Source organism: Denticeps clupeoides, chromosome 10 (genome assembly GCF_900700375.1).
Source record: "Denticeps clupeoides chromosome 10, fDenClu1.1, whole genome shotgun sequence".
NCBI lineage: Eukaryota > Metazoa > Chordata > Actinopteri > Clupeiformes > Denticipitidae > Denticeps > Denticeps clupeoides.
In genome coordinates, this window is record NC_041716.1 from 2,180,658 (window position 1) to 2,197,553 (window position 16,896).

General features: G+C 52.3%; 3 protein-coding genes across 3 annotated transcripts; 2 read left to right on the forward strand and 1 right to left on the reverse strand.

Annotated features, from left to right (window-relative positions):
• Positions 1-966: 966 nt before the first annotated feature.
• On the reverse strand, positions 967-5,609 carry wnt1 (wingless-type MMTV integration site family, member 1). Its single transcript, XM_028994503.1, has 5 exons — positions 5,432-5,609; positions 5,183-5,288; positions 2,988-3,241; positions 2,351-2,616; positions 967-1,730 (listed from the first exon to the last, which is right to left on the reverse strand). Exons 1-5 carry the CDS (start codon positions 5,439-5,441, stop codon positions 1,239-1,241), a joined length of 1,128 nt encoding a protein of 375 aa, XP_028850336.1. The 5' UTR covers positions 5,442-5,609; the 3' UTR covers positions 967-1,238.
• Positions 5,610-7,233: 1,624 nt separating this feature from the next.
• wnt10b (wingless-type MMTV integration site family, member 10b) lies at positions 7,234-10,550 on the forward strand. The gene is given in 6 exon segments (XM_028994502.1): positions 7,234-7,821; positions 8,601-8,863; positions 9,293-9,693; positions 9,941-10,024; positions 10,026-10,265; positions 10,267-10,550. Coding segments are annotated over 6 exon segments (1,203 nt in total). The 5' UTR covers positions 7,234-7,747; the 3' UTR covers positions 10,408-10,550.
• A 2,196-nt stretch (positions 10,551-12,746) lies between these two features.
• Positions 12,747-14,027, forward strand: arf3a (ADP-ribosylation factor 3a). Its single transcript, XM_028993352.1, is given in 4 exon segments — positions 12,747-12,798; positions 12,801-12,907; positions 12,966-13,062; positions 14,002-14,027. Coding segments are annotated over 4 exon segments (282 nt in total).
• The last annotated feature ends 2,869 nt before the right edge of the window (positions 14,028-16,896 follow it).

Below are 16,896 nucleotides of genomic sequence, written 5' to 3' on the forward strand. Positions count from 1 at the left end.
TTACAGAGAACAAGATATTCAGTGCATGTAAACACAGGTGTTACGACATATACACACGGGGCGCGGAGCAAGACGACCACGTCGCTGTATGTTTGGCCACAGATGTAAGTCCTGTGGGACAGTTAGTCCCGTCCCACTGTATAAATTAGTGCGAAGCGGAATCTCGAACGGTTCCCGCACTGCATGTCCCATCATCATAAATATATTTCTATTTATAGATATTATTTACACTTTGGTTCTGTCAGCTGATATGCTATCATGGTCCCCTGTGACAGTTGCTGGTGGTGAATCTTGTTGTGGCCCAATTGGTCTTTAGAAAAAGTTATTGCACCCCCGTGTAGGTTCACCGTGCCAGTCGAACCTTTGGACACGCCCACTTTGCTCGCCAGCAGCCACTTTACACTGTAGAGCAAAACTGAAGACTCAAAACTACGAAGTAAGGCTCGTGCGGTTATGTCGCGGCAAACATTTTACGCAAATTTTAAGCGAGAGGTTCCAGGTTTTGCTTCGCTGCGCTAACAGCGTTTCGCCATAAATTGGGGACGGTTTTCCGCCAGACCCGAACTTCTGCTGCTGCGTATTAGTGGTCATGTCACTGAGATGCGTGTGATGATGAACAAACTGCATCGACGTCTCCGTGGAGTTGACGCGTCCAACCTATTCAGTGGCTAGTGCACCCCATCCAGCATCATCAAATGTCGCCGTCGTCCTTCAGTGTATTAATACTACGTTCACACCACGCCCGTCCAACATCTGCCGTAGCTGCCGTGGCGAAGGAAAAAAAAAAAAGCGCTGGTATCTCAGGCCGGGTTTCTCGTGGGTTTTTACAAGAGCGCATGCTTGTGGTTCCCCGGCCGCAGAGACGTCTGTCAGAGGCCGTGTCCAATTGTCCCCTCCCCGGCCGAGCCGGGAGGAAGCGGCGTCGGGCCTCGGCCTTCTCCCCGCGTCTTCCTCCACCCACCCACCCCCTTTCCTGCTCCGGAGCTGCCGTCACGCAAAGTGGTTTCAGTCCCGTTCGTATTTCGGTTTTATGGATTTTGGACATTCTGTACATTTCTTGCTAACGTGAAGATCCCCACAGAAGGAAGAGGGATTTTTTTTTTCTCGATTATAGCTTCGCAAAAAAAGAACGCTTCAATGATCATTTTTGTTTTTCCCCACCTCCCCAAACCGACCAGCTCTATTCACCCTGTTCTCGGTGGCCAAGAGAAATGTCTGGAGACCCGCCGGGGACCCCATCACAGGCACTGGTGCAGCGTCTGGGTGCTGGTGCAGTTCAGGCAGCTGACGTGGCAGCACCAGTGGAAGGTGCAGTGGCACCTCTCGGTCACCCTCTCGGTCCTGGTCTCGTGCCCGCGGCCGCAGCACAGCAGCTCGCAGCCGTCCAGCGCCGGGGACGAGCTGTTGCACGCCCGGCCCGCGGTGCCGTGCGTGCCCGCCTTGCCGCTGTAGGCGCAGAAGTTGGGGGACTTGTCGAAGTACACCAGGTCCCTGGACGAGGGCGGCTTGTGGGCCGGGTTCTCGGGCTCCAGGTGCCGGGGGCCCGCTCGGTGGGACGCCCGGTTGCTGCCCTTGTTGGCGTAGATCACCCGGGACGCGCCGTCAAATCGGTCCTTGAGAAGGTCCCCGACGCTGCGGAAGCTGGGGAGGCGCATCCAGCAGGTCCGTACGGTGCAGGAGCCGGACATGCCGTGGCACTTGCACTCCTGCCGCATCTCCGAGGACACCGTCTGCAGGAAGAGCAGAGGAATGAGCCGGAAGGAAAGACGGCCGCGCCTACACCGGACGCCGAGGTTATGTGGTGGTAGTAGTCTAGCAGGTAACACACTCGCCTATGAACCAGAAGACCCTGGTTCAAACCCCACTTACTACCATTGTGTCCCTGAGCAAGACACTTAACCCTGAGTGTCTCCAGGGGGGGACTGTCCCTGTAACTACTGATTGTAAGGGTGGTAATGTACTGAAAGTAGAGGTGGTAGAAGCCTAGCAGGTAACACACTCGCCTATGAACCAGAAGACCCAGATTCAAACCCCACTTACTACCATTGTGTCCCTGAGCAAGACACTTAACCCTGAGTGTGTCCAGGGGGGGACTGTCCCTGTAACTACTGATTTTAAGGGTGGTAATGTACTGAAAGTAGAGGTGGTAGAAGCCTAGCAGGTAACACACTCGCCTATGAACCAGAAGACCCAGGTTCAAACCCCACTTACTACCATTGTGTCCCTGAGCAGGACACTTAACCCTGAGTGTGTCCAGGAGGGGACTGTCCCTGTAACTACTGACTGTAAGTCGCTCTGGATAAGGGCGTCTGGTAAATGCCGTAATTGTAAATGTCTGATAAATGCGTACCGCTCGGCCCGCCTCGTTGTTGTGCAGGTTGGTGAGGTACCGCAGGTCTCGGCCCCTCTCGCTGGCGTCGGCGAACTCGCGGCCGAACGCCCGGCCGAAGTCCACGTTGTCGCTGCAGCCCCCCCAGTGCCAGTCCGGCCCGCCGGGCCCCCGGCGCCGGTAGTCGCAGGTGCAGGACTCGATGGCGCCTTCCGAGCAGGACCGCGCCACGGCGTGGGTGACGCCCGCACTTGTGATGGCGAAGACAAACGCCGTCTCGCGGCAACCTGCCCAAACGACAGCAAGTTTAGTGTCTCCAGCCAAGGGAAAGATCACGCAGTGGCGGCCTAGCGGTTAAGGAAGTCGTCCCGTAATAAGAAGGTTGCCGGTTCGAATCCTGATCCGCCGAGGTGCCACTGAGCAAAGCACCGTCCCCACACACTGCTCCCCGGGCGCCTGTCATGGCTGCCCACTGCTCACCAAGGGTGATGGTTAAATGCAGAGGACAAATTTCACTGTGTGCTGTGCTGCTGTGCATCACAAGTGACAATCACTTCGCTTTATCACTTACCTAGAAAGATCTAGAAAAGTCTAGAAAAATCACAAAAAGAAAAATCCACCTTTTCTCTATTGAATTCCAGGATTTGTGGCGTCTCACCTCGGTTCACGATTTTGCCGAAGACGTTGGGACTGTGGGTGGTGGGACAGTTCCAGCGGCGGCTGCGGAACTGCCACTTACACTCCTTCATGGCGGTGTGCAGGCCGGCCGCGATGGCGTGCAGGATGCCCGGGTTCTGGCGAATCAGTTTCCGCTGGCGTCGGTTCAGCAGGGCCAGGCTGGGGTCCAGGACCAGCTGCACGTTCTTGGTGTTGGTGAGGAGGTTGGCAGAAGAGGCGACGTTCACGATGCCCCTGGAAGGAAGAGGAAAACCCGATGGGCCTCGCCGTCCACGCGCCTTACGGAGGCCTTCGGCCTCGAACGATAATTTCAAAAAATTTCCAAAAACGTGACCCTGGCAGAGAGGAACCGTACAGAACACGAGAGTGCACGTTAATTCCCCTTCATGAAGGCACAACTGCGCGTCACGAGAAAAAAAAAAAAAGCAGGGCCACTGTAAACAGAGGACGGCGGAGAGAGAGAGAGAAAATGGGGACTTTTATTCGGTCAAGAGGCCTGAGTTATGTGCGGAGGCGGAGGCGCCGACAACGTATATGGATTTATTAACGCCACCCCGGCCCCGGGCGCTTTGCGCCGCGACGTAAATCCTGGGGGGAGGCTCGGCCCCCGTCGTGTTTGTGTTGCAGGAAACGTTCGCATATCCAATTGTCCCGTTTGGGCCGCGCCGTGACGGCAGTGCAGCATTAATAACCTGCCATTATCCCCCTTCCGGACATCAACTCCCGGCCCGAATTGGCCGATGTTTGAGCGAAGTGCCATTTTTAAGAGCGAGGGGTATTGGGTGCACCTGAAAGCCCTCATCCATCACTGTCCCTTTTATTGCGACCACATCCATCCATCCGTCCAGTGTGGGTGGGGAGATATGCTGCGTTTGGGAATTCAGATTTTATCCGTCACCAACACAGTCACACATGGTATGATAGGCAGCGAAATGCTGCAGACCACAGTATTGCAAATATTGCAAGTGTGCAATTATTACCAATATGCAAATATGGCAAATATTACACTTTTATGTCTTTAACGTAAAACATAAAATATGTGTTACAGAAAGGTATAAAGTGAAAAAGATTGTGCAAGGGGGAAAAAAACTTGGTGCAAGACGATGTTTTACGCAGAACCCGGGCTCGGAGGACAGTGGTGAGATGGTCTATCTGGCCGGCGGATTGCGTGGACGGGTCACGGGGTAAAGTTTTAAAACTTTTAAAAATTATTAAAAAAAAAAGTCAACTTTTGCTTTTTTTTTTTTTACATAAACGTGTGGACGTTGGCGAGGGCGGACCGTGAAATCTCCGCCGAAACGACCGGGCGAGGGCGGCCACGGCCACGCTTGTCGCCCGTGGGACGCGAACTCGGATTAAACGGAGCCCAGTTGGGAGTAAAAAATATTGTATTATGATTATATTATACTTTTTTTAAAAATATATCATCGTTTTCTGATGCTGGTTGTTCTTTTTGTGGCTTTTCCCATGAAAACGTCCACGTATATCACCGTGATAAGACACGACTCAATAAAAACATAATGGCGAACCAGACGCCCCACGGCTCGATATTCCAATTTTAAATACACACACACACACACACACACACACACATACATACACACACACACACACACACACACACATACATACATACACACACACACACACACACATACATACACACACATACACACATACACACACACCACCACACACACACACACACATATATATATATATATATATATATATATATATATTCAGGTGAAGATTTACTTCGTACTGATAACATCTAAAATAAAATGAATGATTATTATATAATATATGTATGTGTGTGTGTATATATATAATTTTACACACACACACACACACACACATATATATATATATATATATATATATATATATACACACACACACACATACACATATATTATATAATAATCATTCATTCATTTCTGTTGTTATCAGTACGAAGTAAATCTTCACGTAAAGTTAAAGGCGTGTACAAATTCTGAACAATTTAGGTTTACGAGGTTTAGTTTCCTTCGATATTTTCGATCACCGGCGGCCGCCGATTGCCATGACGACCGACGCGCCGCACGGCTCTCTGATTGGCCGCTTTATTCCCGGCGCAGCGGAGGGGGAACGTCGCGGGAACGTCGCAGGAACGTCGCGGGAACGTCGACTCACCACCACCGGCCGCTGTTGTTGACCGCCCCGGTGCCGGAGAGCGACGAGGCCAGCAGGACGCAGGCGGCTTTCACCCCGAGCAGCAAGGCGAGGATCCGCATGGTGTCTGGAGCACAGGGAGAGAAACTGTAATGAACAGCGGGGGAAAGGAGGGATGTTCCCGGCAGGCAGCACCGAACAGCGATCATGGAATTCACCTCCAGACCAAGTGCTGCTGCTGCTGCAAGAACAAGAAATCGCTCCACTCACCGCTCCACATTCCAGCCGAGGGAGAGGAGAGGAGAGGAGAGGAGAGCGGGATGGAGGGATGCTGCCGCGGAGACCCTCTCCTCTATCTGAGCTGTCCCGTGGCCATCATCCCCCCGGTGGCCGGTAGGAGACGCATTCCTGACGCGCCGGGCGCCAGCGGGGGAATAAAGACGGGATTTGCTCCTCTCCCGTCCTCTTCGCCCCCCCCCCGAATGGACCCGAAAGGAGGGACGGAGGGAGGGAGGGAAGGCCGCCTGGCGTCCATGTCGCCCAGTGCAGGGTCCTGGGACGCGAGTCTCCGGCCGGCTGCTGCGGCCCCTCCCTCCATCTTTAAATAACACATACATCTTCTTATAATGAAAAAAAAATCCTTAATAATCGTTTACAAGCCTTCCTGGGAAATATTGACCAGTTGAAATATGAACTGGAGTCCTGCTGGGTATTCCGAGAGGTCGTTAATAACGCATTAGTAATAATATTTCACGGGAATAAAAACACTCCGGCACCTCGGCCCCCCCAGGCCAGGTTATTCATCTCCCTGAGACTTGAACCCAAACACAGGCGCATAGTCTGGGCGACTAATCGCGACTAACGGGGCGAGCGAAGTGGAAAGTTGGAGAGCCCCACATCTGGACCGGGTTTGTGAGGTTACGTTTGCTGTGGAAATGCAGCTTTGTTGGCTTCCTAACCAGATCATCCAACCTGTAGCCATAGAAACACGAGTGAGCAGGCGGGGCAAGTAATCGCGACTAATCGGCGAGCGAAGTGGAAAGCTGGAGAGCCCCACATCTGGACCGGGTTTCTGAGGGACGTTTGGTGTGTAAATGCAGCTTTGTTCGGTTTCCTAACCGGATCATCCGACTCGCAGTTGATCTGAGGGCGATTTAGACCGAGATTAGTCCTAATCTGGTTTAGGGGAGCCGCCCCGTTTTAAAATACTCATCGCCGTGCCCTGGCGTCACCTGACGTCACCTGGCGTCCTCATTCACCTGTCTGTGCGGAGGAGGGCTGGCGGGGTGATGCCGAGGACCCGGCCTCGGTCCGGACGTTTGGGGCCAAATGGCCGCGGAAGTGTCCCCTTTGTCCCGCTCCTCGAGCGCTCATGCGACGCGGAGCAGATTAGAGGCGCAATCCGGTTAAAGCGGCGGCCTTTTATACACAAATCGACTTCGGGCCACTTTTTTTAAGCCACTTAGACGTACACGCCGGAGCGGAATGCAAATGCGCTTTTCGCGGGTTCCACGTCGGACGAAACAGATGTTCGATTAAAGAAAGAAGGAATAAAGCGACGATGTGATGCAATAACGCGATCATTTAACATAATCTGTTATCCGAATATTTAGAGGTTCTTCGGAGTGTGAGCACTTTATTACTGATCGCATGAAACCGGTGTATTAATTCCACATTTACATTTACAGCATAACCAGACGCCCTTATCCAGAGCGACGTACAGTCAGTAGTTACAGGGACAGTCCCCCCCTGGAGACACTCAGGGTTAAGTGTCCTGCTCAGGGACACGATGGTAGTAAGTGGGGTTTGAACCTGGGTCTTCTGGTTCGAGTGTGTTAACCCGCTGGGCCGCCACCACCCCGTTAATAAGACAACGCGGCGATAATAAAACGACACGCACCGTTTACGTCGTGGTGTCTGTAGAATGAACGTGTATTTTCCCCTCTTTTCTAGATGAAATGCAGGTTGTGAGTGGGGTTGGATGGGGGTGACCGGGTGGGTTGGGTGGGTGTGTATTGTTCCTGCCTGCCTGCTGTTGCAAAAAAAACGGAGACGGGAATAAAATAAAACGCCATCACGGACTTTTAACGAAAAAAAGAAACGACACGACACACACACTTTTAAAGTTTTTTTTTTCTCACTCGTCTCTATCAATGAAGAGTTGTATTAAACAATCCGGTGTCGCAATAAGGCTAACGTTCATTCGTCTTATTTTTTTGTTAATATTAAAATAATGGCCTGACGTGCATGATTTGTGTGTGTGTGTGTCTATAGTGTTTCATAAATCAAAAAAGTTTTTAGTTTTATGTGTTCAGTGGCAATACAGCTAATTTACGACAAACAAACCTCAAAAAGTTTAGAATATTTTATAATCCGGTCTGTCCCAGCGATTTTGAATAATTCATATTCCATCGTTGGTGTTAATAAATAAACAGACAACGTCCTCCCCGCGGGTGTTTATTCTCATATTTCCCCTCCCTCGCTTCATCCCCCTCCTCTCCACTGCCGAGCGACACCCCTCTCCATCTTCGTCCCCGTCCCCGTCCCCGTCTCCACTCTCCCGCGCTCCGCGTCCAGCAGCGCGCCATGGAGACTCCGCGCACCCCGCGCCGGGAGCGAGTGCTGGTCTGGGCGGCGGTGCTCCTGTCGCCGGCGTTCACGTGAGTACCGGAGCGTGTGTGTGTGTGTGTGTGTGTGTGTGTGTGTGTGTGTGGACTCGCCGCGCCGGTCGTGCGCAACCAACGTCGGATGACGAAACGTCGAGTGAAGTTTATTCGTTTATCACGTTTATCACTTCGTCGAGCAGACCGGGTCCACGTTATTCCAGGAACGGACACAGTCAGCATTATCATCACAACAGAAGTTTTTTCCTCTCTCTCTCTCTCTCTCTCTCTCTCTCTCTCTCACACACACACACACACACACACTCACACACACACACACACACACACACAGAGAGAGTAATAAAAACCATCAGTTGTGGCTGTGCCGGGAAGCAGCATGATGAAGTTTCCTCACCAACTGTCAGTGGACAGAAAATGCCTCTAATGACAACAATGTGTTGTTCCCCTTCCGACAATGGCAATCGTCCCCGAGCGCTTTTCACAGATTCTTTTATTGGCCTTATTCAACCGAAGCAACGGAGGGCCCCTGCCAGGGAGCTGATCGGGAACAGAGGCTTGGAACGCGCCCGTGCTGCGCTTTCCCCCGTCCCGCCTCCGTCTGTCCCGGGGAAAGCGATAAGAGGACAGCGAAATCGCTCCTTCTTTTCAGCACTGTGAGGGGATGTGCGGGGAAAATCCCCGCTTGTGTAACACAATAACCACGGACATTCGGTGTAACTCTTTACTCTACGCACGTTCTTGGAATGATAAGATGTGGTTGTAGCTGTAGCCGGTGGAGCCTTGGCTTACGACTAGTTCCCTTTTTTGACCCACAGGGTCCTGTGTAATGACGTCCTCAGCCTAAAGGTGGCCGGTGAGCCGGTGCTGACCCCCAACGTGGTGTGCCTGCGGCTGGCCAGCCTGAGCAAGCGGCAGATGCGCCTGTGCATCCACAGCCCGGACGTCACGGCCTCCGCCCTGCAGGGCCTCCAGGTCGCCGTCCACGAGTGCCAGCACCAGCTCAGGGACCAGCGCTGGAACTGCTCCTCGCTGGAGAGCCACGGCAAGCTGCCGCACCAGAGCGCCATCCTCAGGCGAGGTGAGTCCGGCCGAGGAGAACACGTGCGACGTCGTGGGTGGCAGTAGCCTAGCGGGTGACACATTCGCCTATGAACCAGAAGACCCAGGTTCAAATCCCACTTACTACCATCGTGTCCCTGAGCAAGACACTTAACCCTGAGTGTCTCCGGGTAGGGGAGGTGCATGGCTGTAACTACTGACTGTAAGGATGTTAGGGTACTGAAAGTAGGGTGGTAGTAGCCTAGTGGGTATCACACTCGCCTATGAACCAGAAGACCCTGGTTCAAATCCCACTTACTACCATCGTGTCCCTGAGCAAGACACTTAACTCTGAGTGTCTCCAGGGGGGGACTGTCCCTGTAACTACTGACTGTAAGGCTCTCGGGATAAGGGCGTCTGGTAAATGCTGTAAATGTAAAAAATGCCTGTCCCCCCCCCGACGCTCCAGGTTTCCGGGAGAGCGCTTTCTCCCAGGCCCTGCTGGCGGCTGGCGTGGCGCACTCGGTGGCGACGGCCTGCAGCATGGGCAAGCTGCGCGGCTGCGGCTGCGGGGCCAAGCGCCGGCTGGACGACGACAAGATCCGCCTCAAGCTGACGCAACTCCAGCTGCAGGCCCTGCAGAGGGGCGTCGCCGACGCGCCCGACGCCTTCCGCTCCCTCCGTCCCGCGGCCCTGCTGAAGCCGCTGCCCGCGGAGGCCGGTTCCCTGCAGGACACGTGGGAGTGGGGCGGCTGCAGCCACGACGCCCGCTTCGGGGTGCGCTTCTCCCGCGACTGGCTGCATCCGTGGGGCTCCTCGAGGGACATCCACGCCCGAATGCAGATCCACAACAACCGTGTCGGCCGACAGGTCAGTCAGAGTCAGCGGTGGCCTAGCGGTTAAGGAAGCGGCCCCGTAATCAGAAGGTTGCCGGTTCGAATCCCGATCCGCCGAGGTGCCACACACTGCTCCCCGGGCGCCTGTCATGGCTGCCCACTGCTCACCAAGGGTGATGGGCTAAATGCAGAGGACACATTTCACTGTGGTGCACCGTGTGCTGTGCTGCAGTGTTTGTCATTACATCTTGCTGGTTGTGTCACCGTCTCTGTCTGCGCAGGTCGTGATGGACAACATGAAGAGGAAGTGCAAGTGCCACGGCACGTCGGGCAGCTGCCAGTTCAAGACCTGCTGGTACGTCTCAACCCCAGTTTCCGCCTGGTGGGCTCTCTTCTCTCCGGGAGAAGTTCCGGTCGGCCATCTTCATCAACTCCCAGAACAAGAAACAGCGGGGTGTTCAACACCCGCCGCGGGGCCGGCGCAGCGTCCTCCGCGAGCTGGTCTACTTCGAGAAGTCCCCGGACTTCTGCGAGCGCGAGCCCTCGGTGGACTCGCCCGGCACCCACGGCCGCATCTGCAACAAGAGCAGCGCCGGCATGGACGGCTTGCGGCCCGCTGTGCTGCGGCCGCGGCCACAACATCCTCGTGCAGACGCGCAGCGAGCGCTGCCACTGCCGCTTCCACTGGTGCTGCTACGTGCTGTGCGAGGAGTGCCGCGTCACCGAGCGGGTCAACGTGTGCAAGTGAGCGTGCGTGGCCATCGTCCCTCCCGCGCCACTCCGCCGCCACCGCAGTGTCTGTTTATCCGCCTCCGCACTTGCTTCATCCCGCCATCTGGGATCCGTTATCTTTCTGCTGCTCGCGCCGTTCCCGAAATGCCGAGTCGGAGGCCGAGGACGAGGACGAGGCGACACCCGGGCCGTGGAACGGCGTCCCCGCGAAGATCAGCGGCCGGGGACAGGCTACGGGATGAGACGGTGACTGACGTTCCCCCACCGCTGGAGATGATGACACTCGAGTGACGCCGCAGAGCGCGAACCGGTGCCGCTCGGCGGAATCGCTCCGGGCAACCTGGAGACGTTGCCAAACGACTCCACGCGACGTAGACCGATGTGAGGAGGGTCGGACCTCGGATTCTCGCCGGACCGGAGCGTCCTTTTCACTTCTGGCCTCCTCCTTTTCCGATCAGAAACAGACTCGTGTTGTTTCGCGGAGGGACTGGACGTTGACGGAAGACTTTTAATCCTAAAGAGTGTTAACAATCATATTCTGGAAGTGGAAGATGTTTTATAGGGAAATGAAATAATTATATTGACTACACCGTTTCGTCTGTCTGTACCTGTTGCTTGTCTCGTACCCGGGTGTGTAGCTAGATGCCCTCGGGTGCCACCGGCGGGATTATACCCGTCCCGACGGGGAGAGTGGTGCGGAATCGCAAAGGAACAGTAGTGACAGGGACGGTCCCCCCCTGGAGACACTCGGGGTTAAGTGTCCTGCTCAGGGACACCATGGTAGTAAGTGGGATTCGAACCCGCGTCTTCTGGTTCGTAGGCGAGTGTACTACCCGCTAGGCTACTACCACCCCTACACTTTGAACGTTCACAGTTTATGGGGCATTTCCACGATGACACAAGGTATATAGCAAACGTATCTCAGAAGTCTAATAGCGGTAGGAGGGGCGGAGCCGAGGGGTTTTAAAAAACGCAAATTGCCAGAGAGAATAAGACAGACTAGTTGTTTGCAGGCGTCCGTTTCATCCAGCATGTGTGTGTGTGTGTGTGTGTGTTGTGTATGCGTGCATGAAAAAAAGAAGCTTGGAAACATCTGCTTCTGGGCCCCGCGTCCAGCCTGCCTTCCACGTTTGATGAGGGACGCGGCGAGAAATGGAACGCGAGAGAGAGCGCAAGGAGCCGGCTACCCCGAACATCAAAGCCATTCCGCCGACTGCGCAGGCCCTCATTAGTCCGCCCGGCTCGAGATTGTGTTCGCTGGGGTTCGGCTTGGCGCGCACATCAGAGGAAGGGCTCCTTTAAAATTATAACCCCCGCCCCCACCGACTGTAACCCCCCCGTAACCCCCCGCGCGCTCGCGAAGGCGGCAGGCTCGCCACTCCGCCCCGTAATCTGGTGTGCAGCTGCAAACATCTGCCGGGCTCTCCCCTACCCCCCTCCAGTCCTCGTCCTCCGAACCGCCGAACTGATAAACACATCCATCACGGGGGCGCACATGGAGCGACACCTGACCCTCACCCGGTCCTGCAGCGCCACGTCGTCCACGCGCCCCGTTTACACGACTCCCCAAAGTCTGCAGGGCAAGTTCCATCCCCCCCCCATCGGGCTGCCAAATCCCCCCCCCCCCCCCCCCCCCCCCCCCCCCCCCCCCCCATTTACTTATTCATGAAGGCTGAATAATTCAGTACAATATGTGCGGCCCTCAGACTTCATGCTCGGATGTATATGGTGATGCCTCTTGCCTGGTTCCCATTTCGCACACAAACTGCGAGTAGGCCGTTAACGACACTGGAACGCACCGGCGGGTCACGGGGCACGCCGTTCTCCGTAAGTATCGCGAGATTTCCGCCCGTCGCGTATCGCGAGATTTCGCGGCGTGGCGGTTACTTGCCACAAAAAAACGTCCGGGGGCGGGGTGGGTAAGTAAAGTTTTCTGAGCACGTCCGATTTCCGCCTGACGTCGTGCCCGCTCAGGTGAGGTGGTAGACGCTCGTCCGCGGTGGAGAGGTGACGGCGGCGCGCCTGCAGCATCAGGACCACGGCGCGCTCCCGGAGAGGTGCGCGCTCCCGCGGAGACGAGCCCCGTGCTGGCAGCACCAGAACGCAATATATATTCTTTGTAAATTCAATTAAAAGAATTCAATTTATAAATGTTTTAAAACAGCTGAACACCACATCATGCTGAAATGGACAAATAAACTGAATCAAACTGAAATGGACAGGTGCCGCGTACATTTCACCGCCGCTTTACATTTATAGCATTTATCACTCTTCAACCAGTAGTTACAGGGACAGTCTCCCTGAAGACACTCAGTACCTACCAGGCTCTTGTTGCAGTGCAGACAGTCAGCTGCCATGGGCAACGTTTTTGGGGACCTGCTGAGGAGTCTCATTGGGAAGAAGGAGATGCACTGGACGCAGCTGGGAAAACCACTGTCCTGTACAAGCTCAAGCTTGGGGAGATTGTGACCACCATCCCAACCATAGCCCTTACAGAACTCTAGTAATGTAGACATGTTGAACTAATGGAGGATAGAAATTCCCCTCTGTTATTTGTTGTCTCGGCTCGTGGAGACAGTGGAGTATAAGAACATCAGCTTCACAGTGTGGGATGTGGGCGGCCAGGACAAGATCCGGCCCCTTTGGAGGCGCTAATTCCAGAACACTCAAGGTAAGACACCACCCTCCACACCACAGCTGGAGAAGCGAAGCCTCAGCGACGAGCAGCACTTTTCTAAACGCATCCCCATCAGAGGCTGCAAAGTGCTGCATCCTTGGTTGTGTAATACCAGGCAGTGGCAGCCTATCGAGAAAGGAAGTGTCCACGTAACAAAGGTTTCGGGTTCAAATCTGAACCACCAGGCACCGTCCCCACACACTGCTCCCCGGGCACCTGTCATGGCTGCCCACTGCTCACCAAGGGTGATGGTGGTAGTAGCCTAAATGGTAACACACTCACCTATGAACCAGAAGACCCAGGATCAAACTCCACCTACTACCATTGTGTCCCTGAGCAAAATACTTAACCCTGAGTGTCTCCAGTGGGGGGACTGTCCCTGTAACTACTGATTGTAAGTCGCCCTGGATAAATGCTGTAAATGTAAAAGCAGAGGACACGTTTTGTTGTGTCACCGTGTGCTGTGCTGCACTTTTTCTCAATGACAATCACCTCACTTTCACTTTTTGGGTTCATAGTGGTTGCAAAGCCTTAAAGGTCCCCTGACATGAAAATGTGACTTTGTGATATGATTTAACATTAATACGAGTCCCCCGGCCTGTCTATGGTCCTGTAGTGGCTAGAAATGGCGATAGACGTAAAGAGTGCTTTGCTTCACTGTTCGGATCTGGAGTTTGTCCCCTTATGACGTCATGAGGGGAAAGGTTACCTCCCATTTCTCATGCTTTTTCCCCCCAGAGCATTTCCCACCCCTCCCCTAAAACATTACCTCCACCGACCGTCATGGCTTCCAAACGTGCGAGGCGTTGCAGTTGCTCGGTGACTGGATGTAAAAACGAGCACAAATTCTTTTTTTTTGGTTCCATCTCGCGCCAAACATTGTGGTTGGTAAATGGTGTTGATGGCGTCATTTCTGTGAATGCCCCTCACTAGCATTTAAAGACAGAGATGGGAAGTGACAAAGTACATATACTTCATAGCCGGACTTAAGTAAAATCTGTGGGTGTCTATACTTTACTTTGCTATTTATTTGTGTGACAACTTTCGACTTTTACTTTCTTTCCATACTTTCTGCTCCCTACATTTTCCAATGAGGGTCATTACTCTTGCATTTTAATGACGTGAAAATCCACAGAATACAGACTCTCTGCAACGCTTACCTAGCCGTATATTTAATTTTTTCCCTCTTGGTATACCTGCGGTTTTGGTGGCTGTGTAGTTACTTACCTGTTTTTTAAAGGGACTCAGGAGATTGAATGATGACATGAACAAATTTAGAGTTAAATCACATCACTGGCTGTGTCTCAACCCCCCAAACCCAACACACACACACACAAACACACAATGATGTGGGTAGTTTTCACACAGCACTTAAATCCTACACATGATCTTGCTAGTCATAGGTTATGCATTTAATATTACCGTGTAGGCTTTGTATATCTGTTTGCATACCAATAAAGTTTTTGAACACCATGGACATTGAGTTTGCATTGAGTTTGACTGTGTTTAGAAAAGATTGGCCGACTAAGCTTTTTGAATTAATTTCACTTCATTTTTCTCTGCTTACACTAGGAAAAGATGGAAAAGATCGGAAAGGTGTTGTCCTTCACAAAGTTACTTTATACATTTAGTATGTTTTTGAACCTGTACTTTTTAGTTTAACTTGAGTTTAAAAGTTCAGTCAATACTTTTACTAGAGTCTTTTTTTTAATGCAGATATCTATACCCTTACTTGAGTAAAGAATGCGTGTTCACCTCAGTTTAAAGCTACACACACTGCAATGGCACTTCTTGGGGAAATCTCATTGTGGGACTGGATCAGAGTGGCTGTAATTCCGCCCCAAAGCTGAATTTTTCTTCAGATACAGTATTAGGGCACCAATTAAACTGATATAAAATTGGGTATAAGTGGTGCTCTATTGGTGGAACAAAAGCCGTTGACTCACACACTCAGGGGAGAGCACAGGGAGAGCATACAAACACCGCACACACAAGATCCGAGCCGGGATCAAAACTGTGAAACATCTCATGTAGTTTAATTGAAAATGAACGAATGCAGTGAGACAGGGAGGTATGAACTGAGGGTGCATCAATGTGTTTCAGGATGACAGAGGCAGCTTCTTTATCTGCTTGGAACAGCGCGTTTCGAGGAGATGCACATGCTTGTTCGTGCCAAAATGTGAAACTGTTATATGTGAATATGTGAATGGTTATACCTGTTCAACACGTAGTGAAATGTGCCCTGAGCTGTTCTCTGAGACTGTGCAAATTATTTGTTTTACATACAATTATATTGAATTACTGCATGGTAGTAGCCTATGTAGCCTACACACTCACCTATTAACCAGAAGACCCAGGTTTAAACCCCACTTACTGCCATTGTGTCCCTGAGCAAGACACTTAACCCCGAGTGTCTCCAGGGGGGGGGGGCTGTCCCTGTCACTACTGATTGTAAGGCGCTTTGGAAAAGGCAGTCCGTAAATGTAATTTATTAAAAATACGTAATGATATTTCATACTTTGTAGTGATGTCTGAAAAGATTTAAAAAGTAGTTATTGTCTATTTTGCAGAATGCTATTCGTGAAATATGGGATTCACATGGACACAACAAAGGTAGAACAACGTATAATTGTGGAATATGTTTCCGTGCGTGCTGCCACAGAAATTCATAAATATTTTTTGTGTCTACTTGCCTTGTTCTGTTAAATTGAGACTCTGATCAATTATTCGTTTTGAGAACTTACATTGGGAGGTGCTCAATGAAGGTCCACATTACTCTTTTGCCCTCTTTTACCTATACACCTACACCACTCACATTCACCCACAAAGTGTGTCTCCAGGGGTGTGACAGTAGTATGTGGGTCAGGGCCACTCCCTGGGCCGCCAGCCCCCATGGCCTCCTGCAGGCCGGCCACAATAGCAGCACTGCGGTGGCTGCCATAGCTGGGATTCTCTGCCGTATCCGGGGCATCGTCGCGCAGGGCGGACAGACACGCTGGCAGCAGCTCGGCAATCAATTCATCAATCTTTGATGGGAGTGGGGACGGCGGTTGGAGCCAGACCTTCCTGCCCCCACACTCTGGCCAGGGCCACCATCGGAGATGTCAGCAGTGATGTAGAGGACTCGGCGAGCTCCCCTGCGTTACACCCCCACACCGGATCCTGGAGCTGTCACCACAGTCACTGGAGTTTACCATGAAAGTGCAGCCAGGGAACAGGAGGGAGGTGGTGGGAATGGGGGACTTGATTCTTCTTCTTTAAAAAAAGGATCCGTTCTGACCCCTCACTGGGGGCGGTGGTGGCCTAGCGGTTAAGGAAGCGATCAGAAGGTTGCAGGTTCAAATCCCGATCCACCACCGAGCAAAGCACCGTCCCCACACACTGTTCCCTGGCGCCTGTCATGGCTGCCCACTGCTCACCAAGGGTGATGATTAAAAGCAGAGGACACGTTTCACCGTGTCACCATGTGCTGCGCTGCAGTGTTTCACAATAACAATCACTTCACTTTCACTTTTTGTTCTCTTTGCAATTAAAAAGTCTCTGAAATGAAGAAATCACACAAAAACATTGGCAACCTGTAGTGTAAGATCAAACTGGCATGACCTGAACTTTACCAAAACATTATTCTCAAGCTGAATCTGGTATTGAGTATGGTAATCAATCATTGTCACCTAATAATGGATTTAAAATGAACCCAAGTGGCACATAAAGCAACGTTGCCATTTGTCTCCCTCTCCTGGACAAGTAGGAATTGCACAGCAAACCAAGTTAAATTGGAAATATGCAATTAGGTTCTTCTGTCAAATGCACTTTATGATTTATGATCTG

What these genes read in the sequence shown, in the direction of transcription:
- wnt1 (XM_028994503.1), bottom strand. An exon ending in AACAACAGCGGCCGGTGGTG is followed by an intron (nt 3,242 to 5,182) that starts GTGAGTCGACGT and finishes TCTTCCTTCCAG; the next exon opens with GGGCATCGTGAACGTCGCCT. An exon ending in ACAACGAGGCGGGCCGAGCG is followed by an intron (nt 1,731 to 2,350) that starts GTACGCATTTAT and finishes CTCTTCCTGCAG; the next exon opens with ACGGTGTCCTCGGAGATGCG.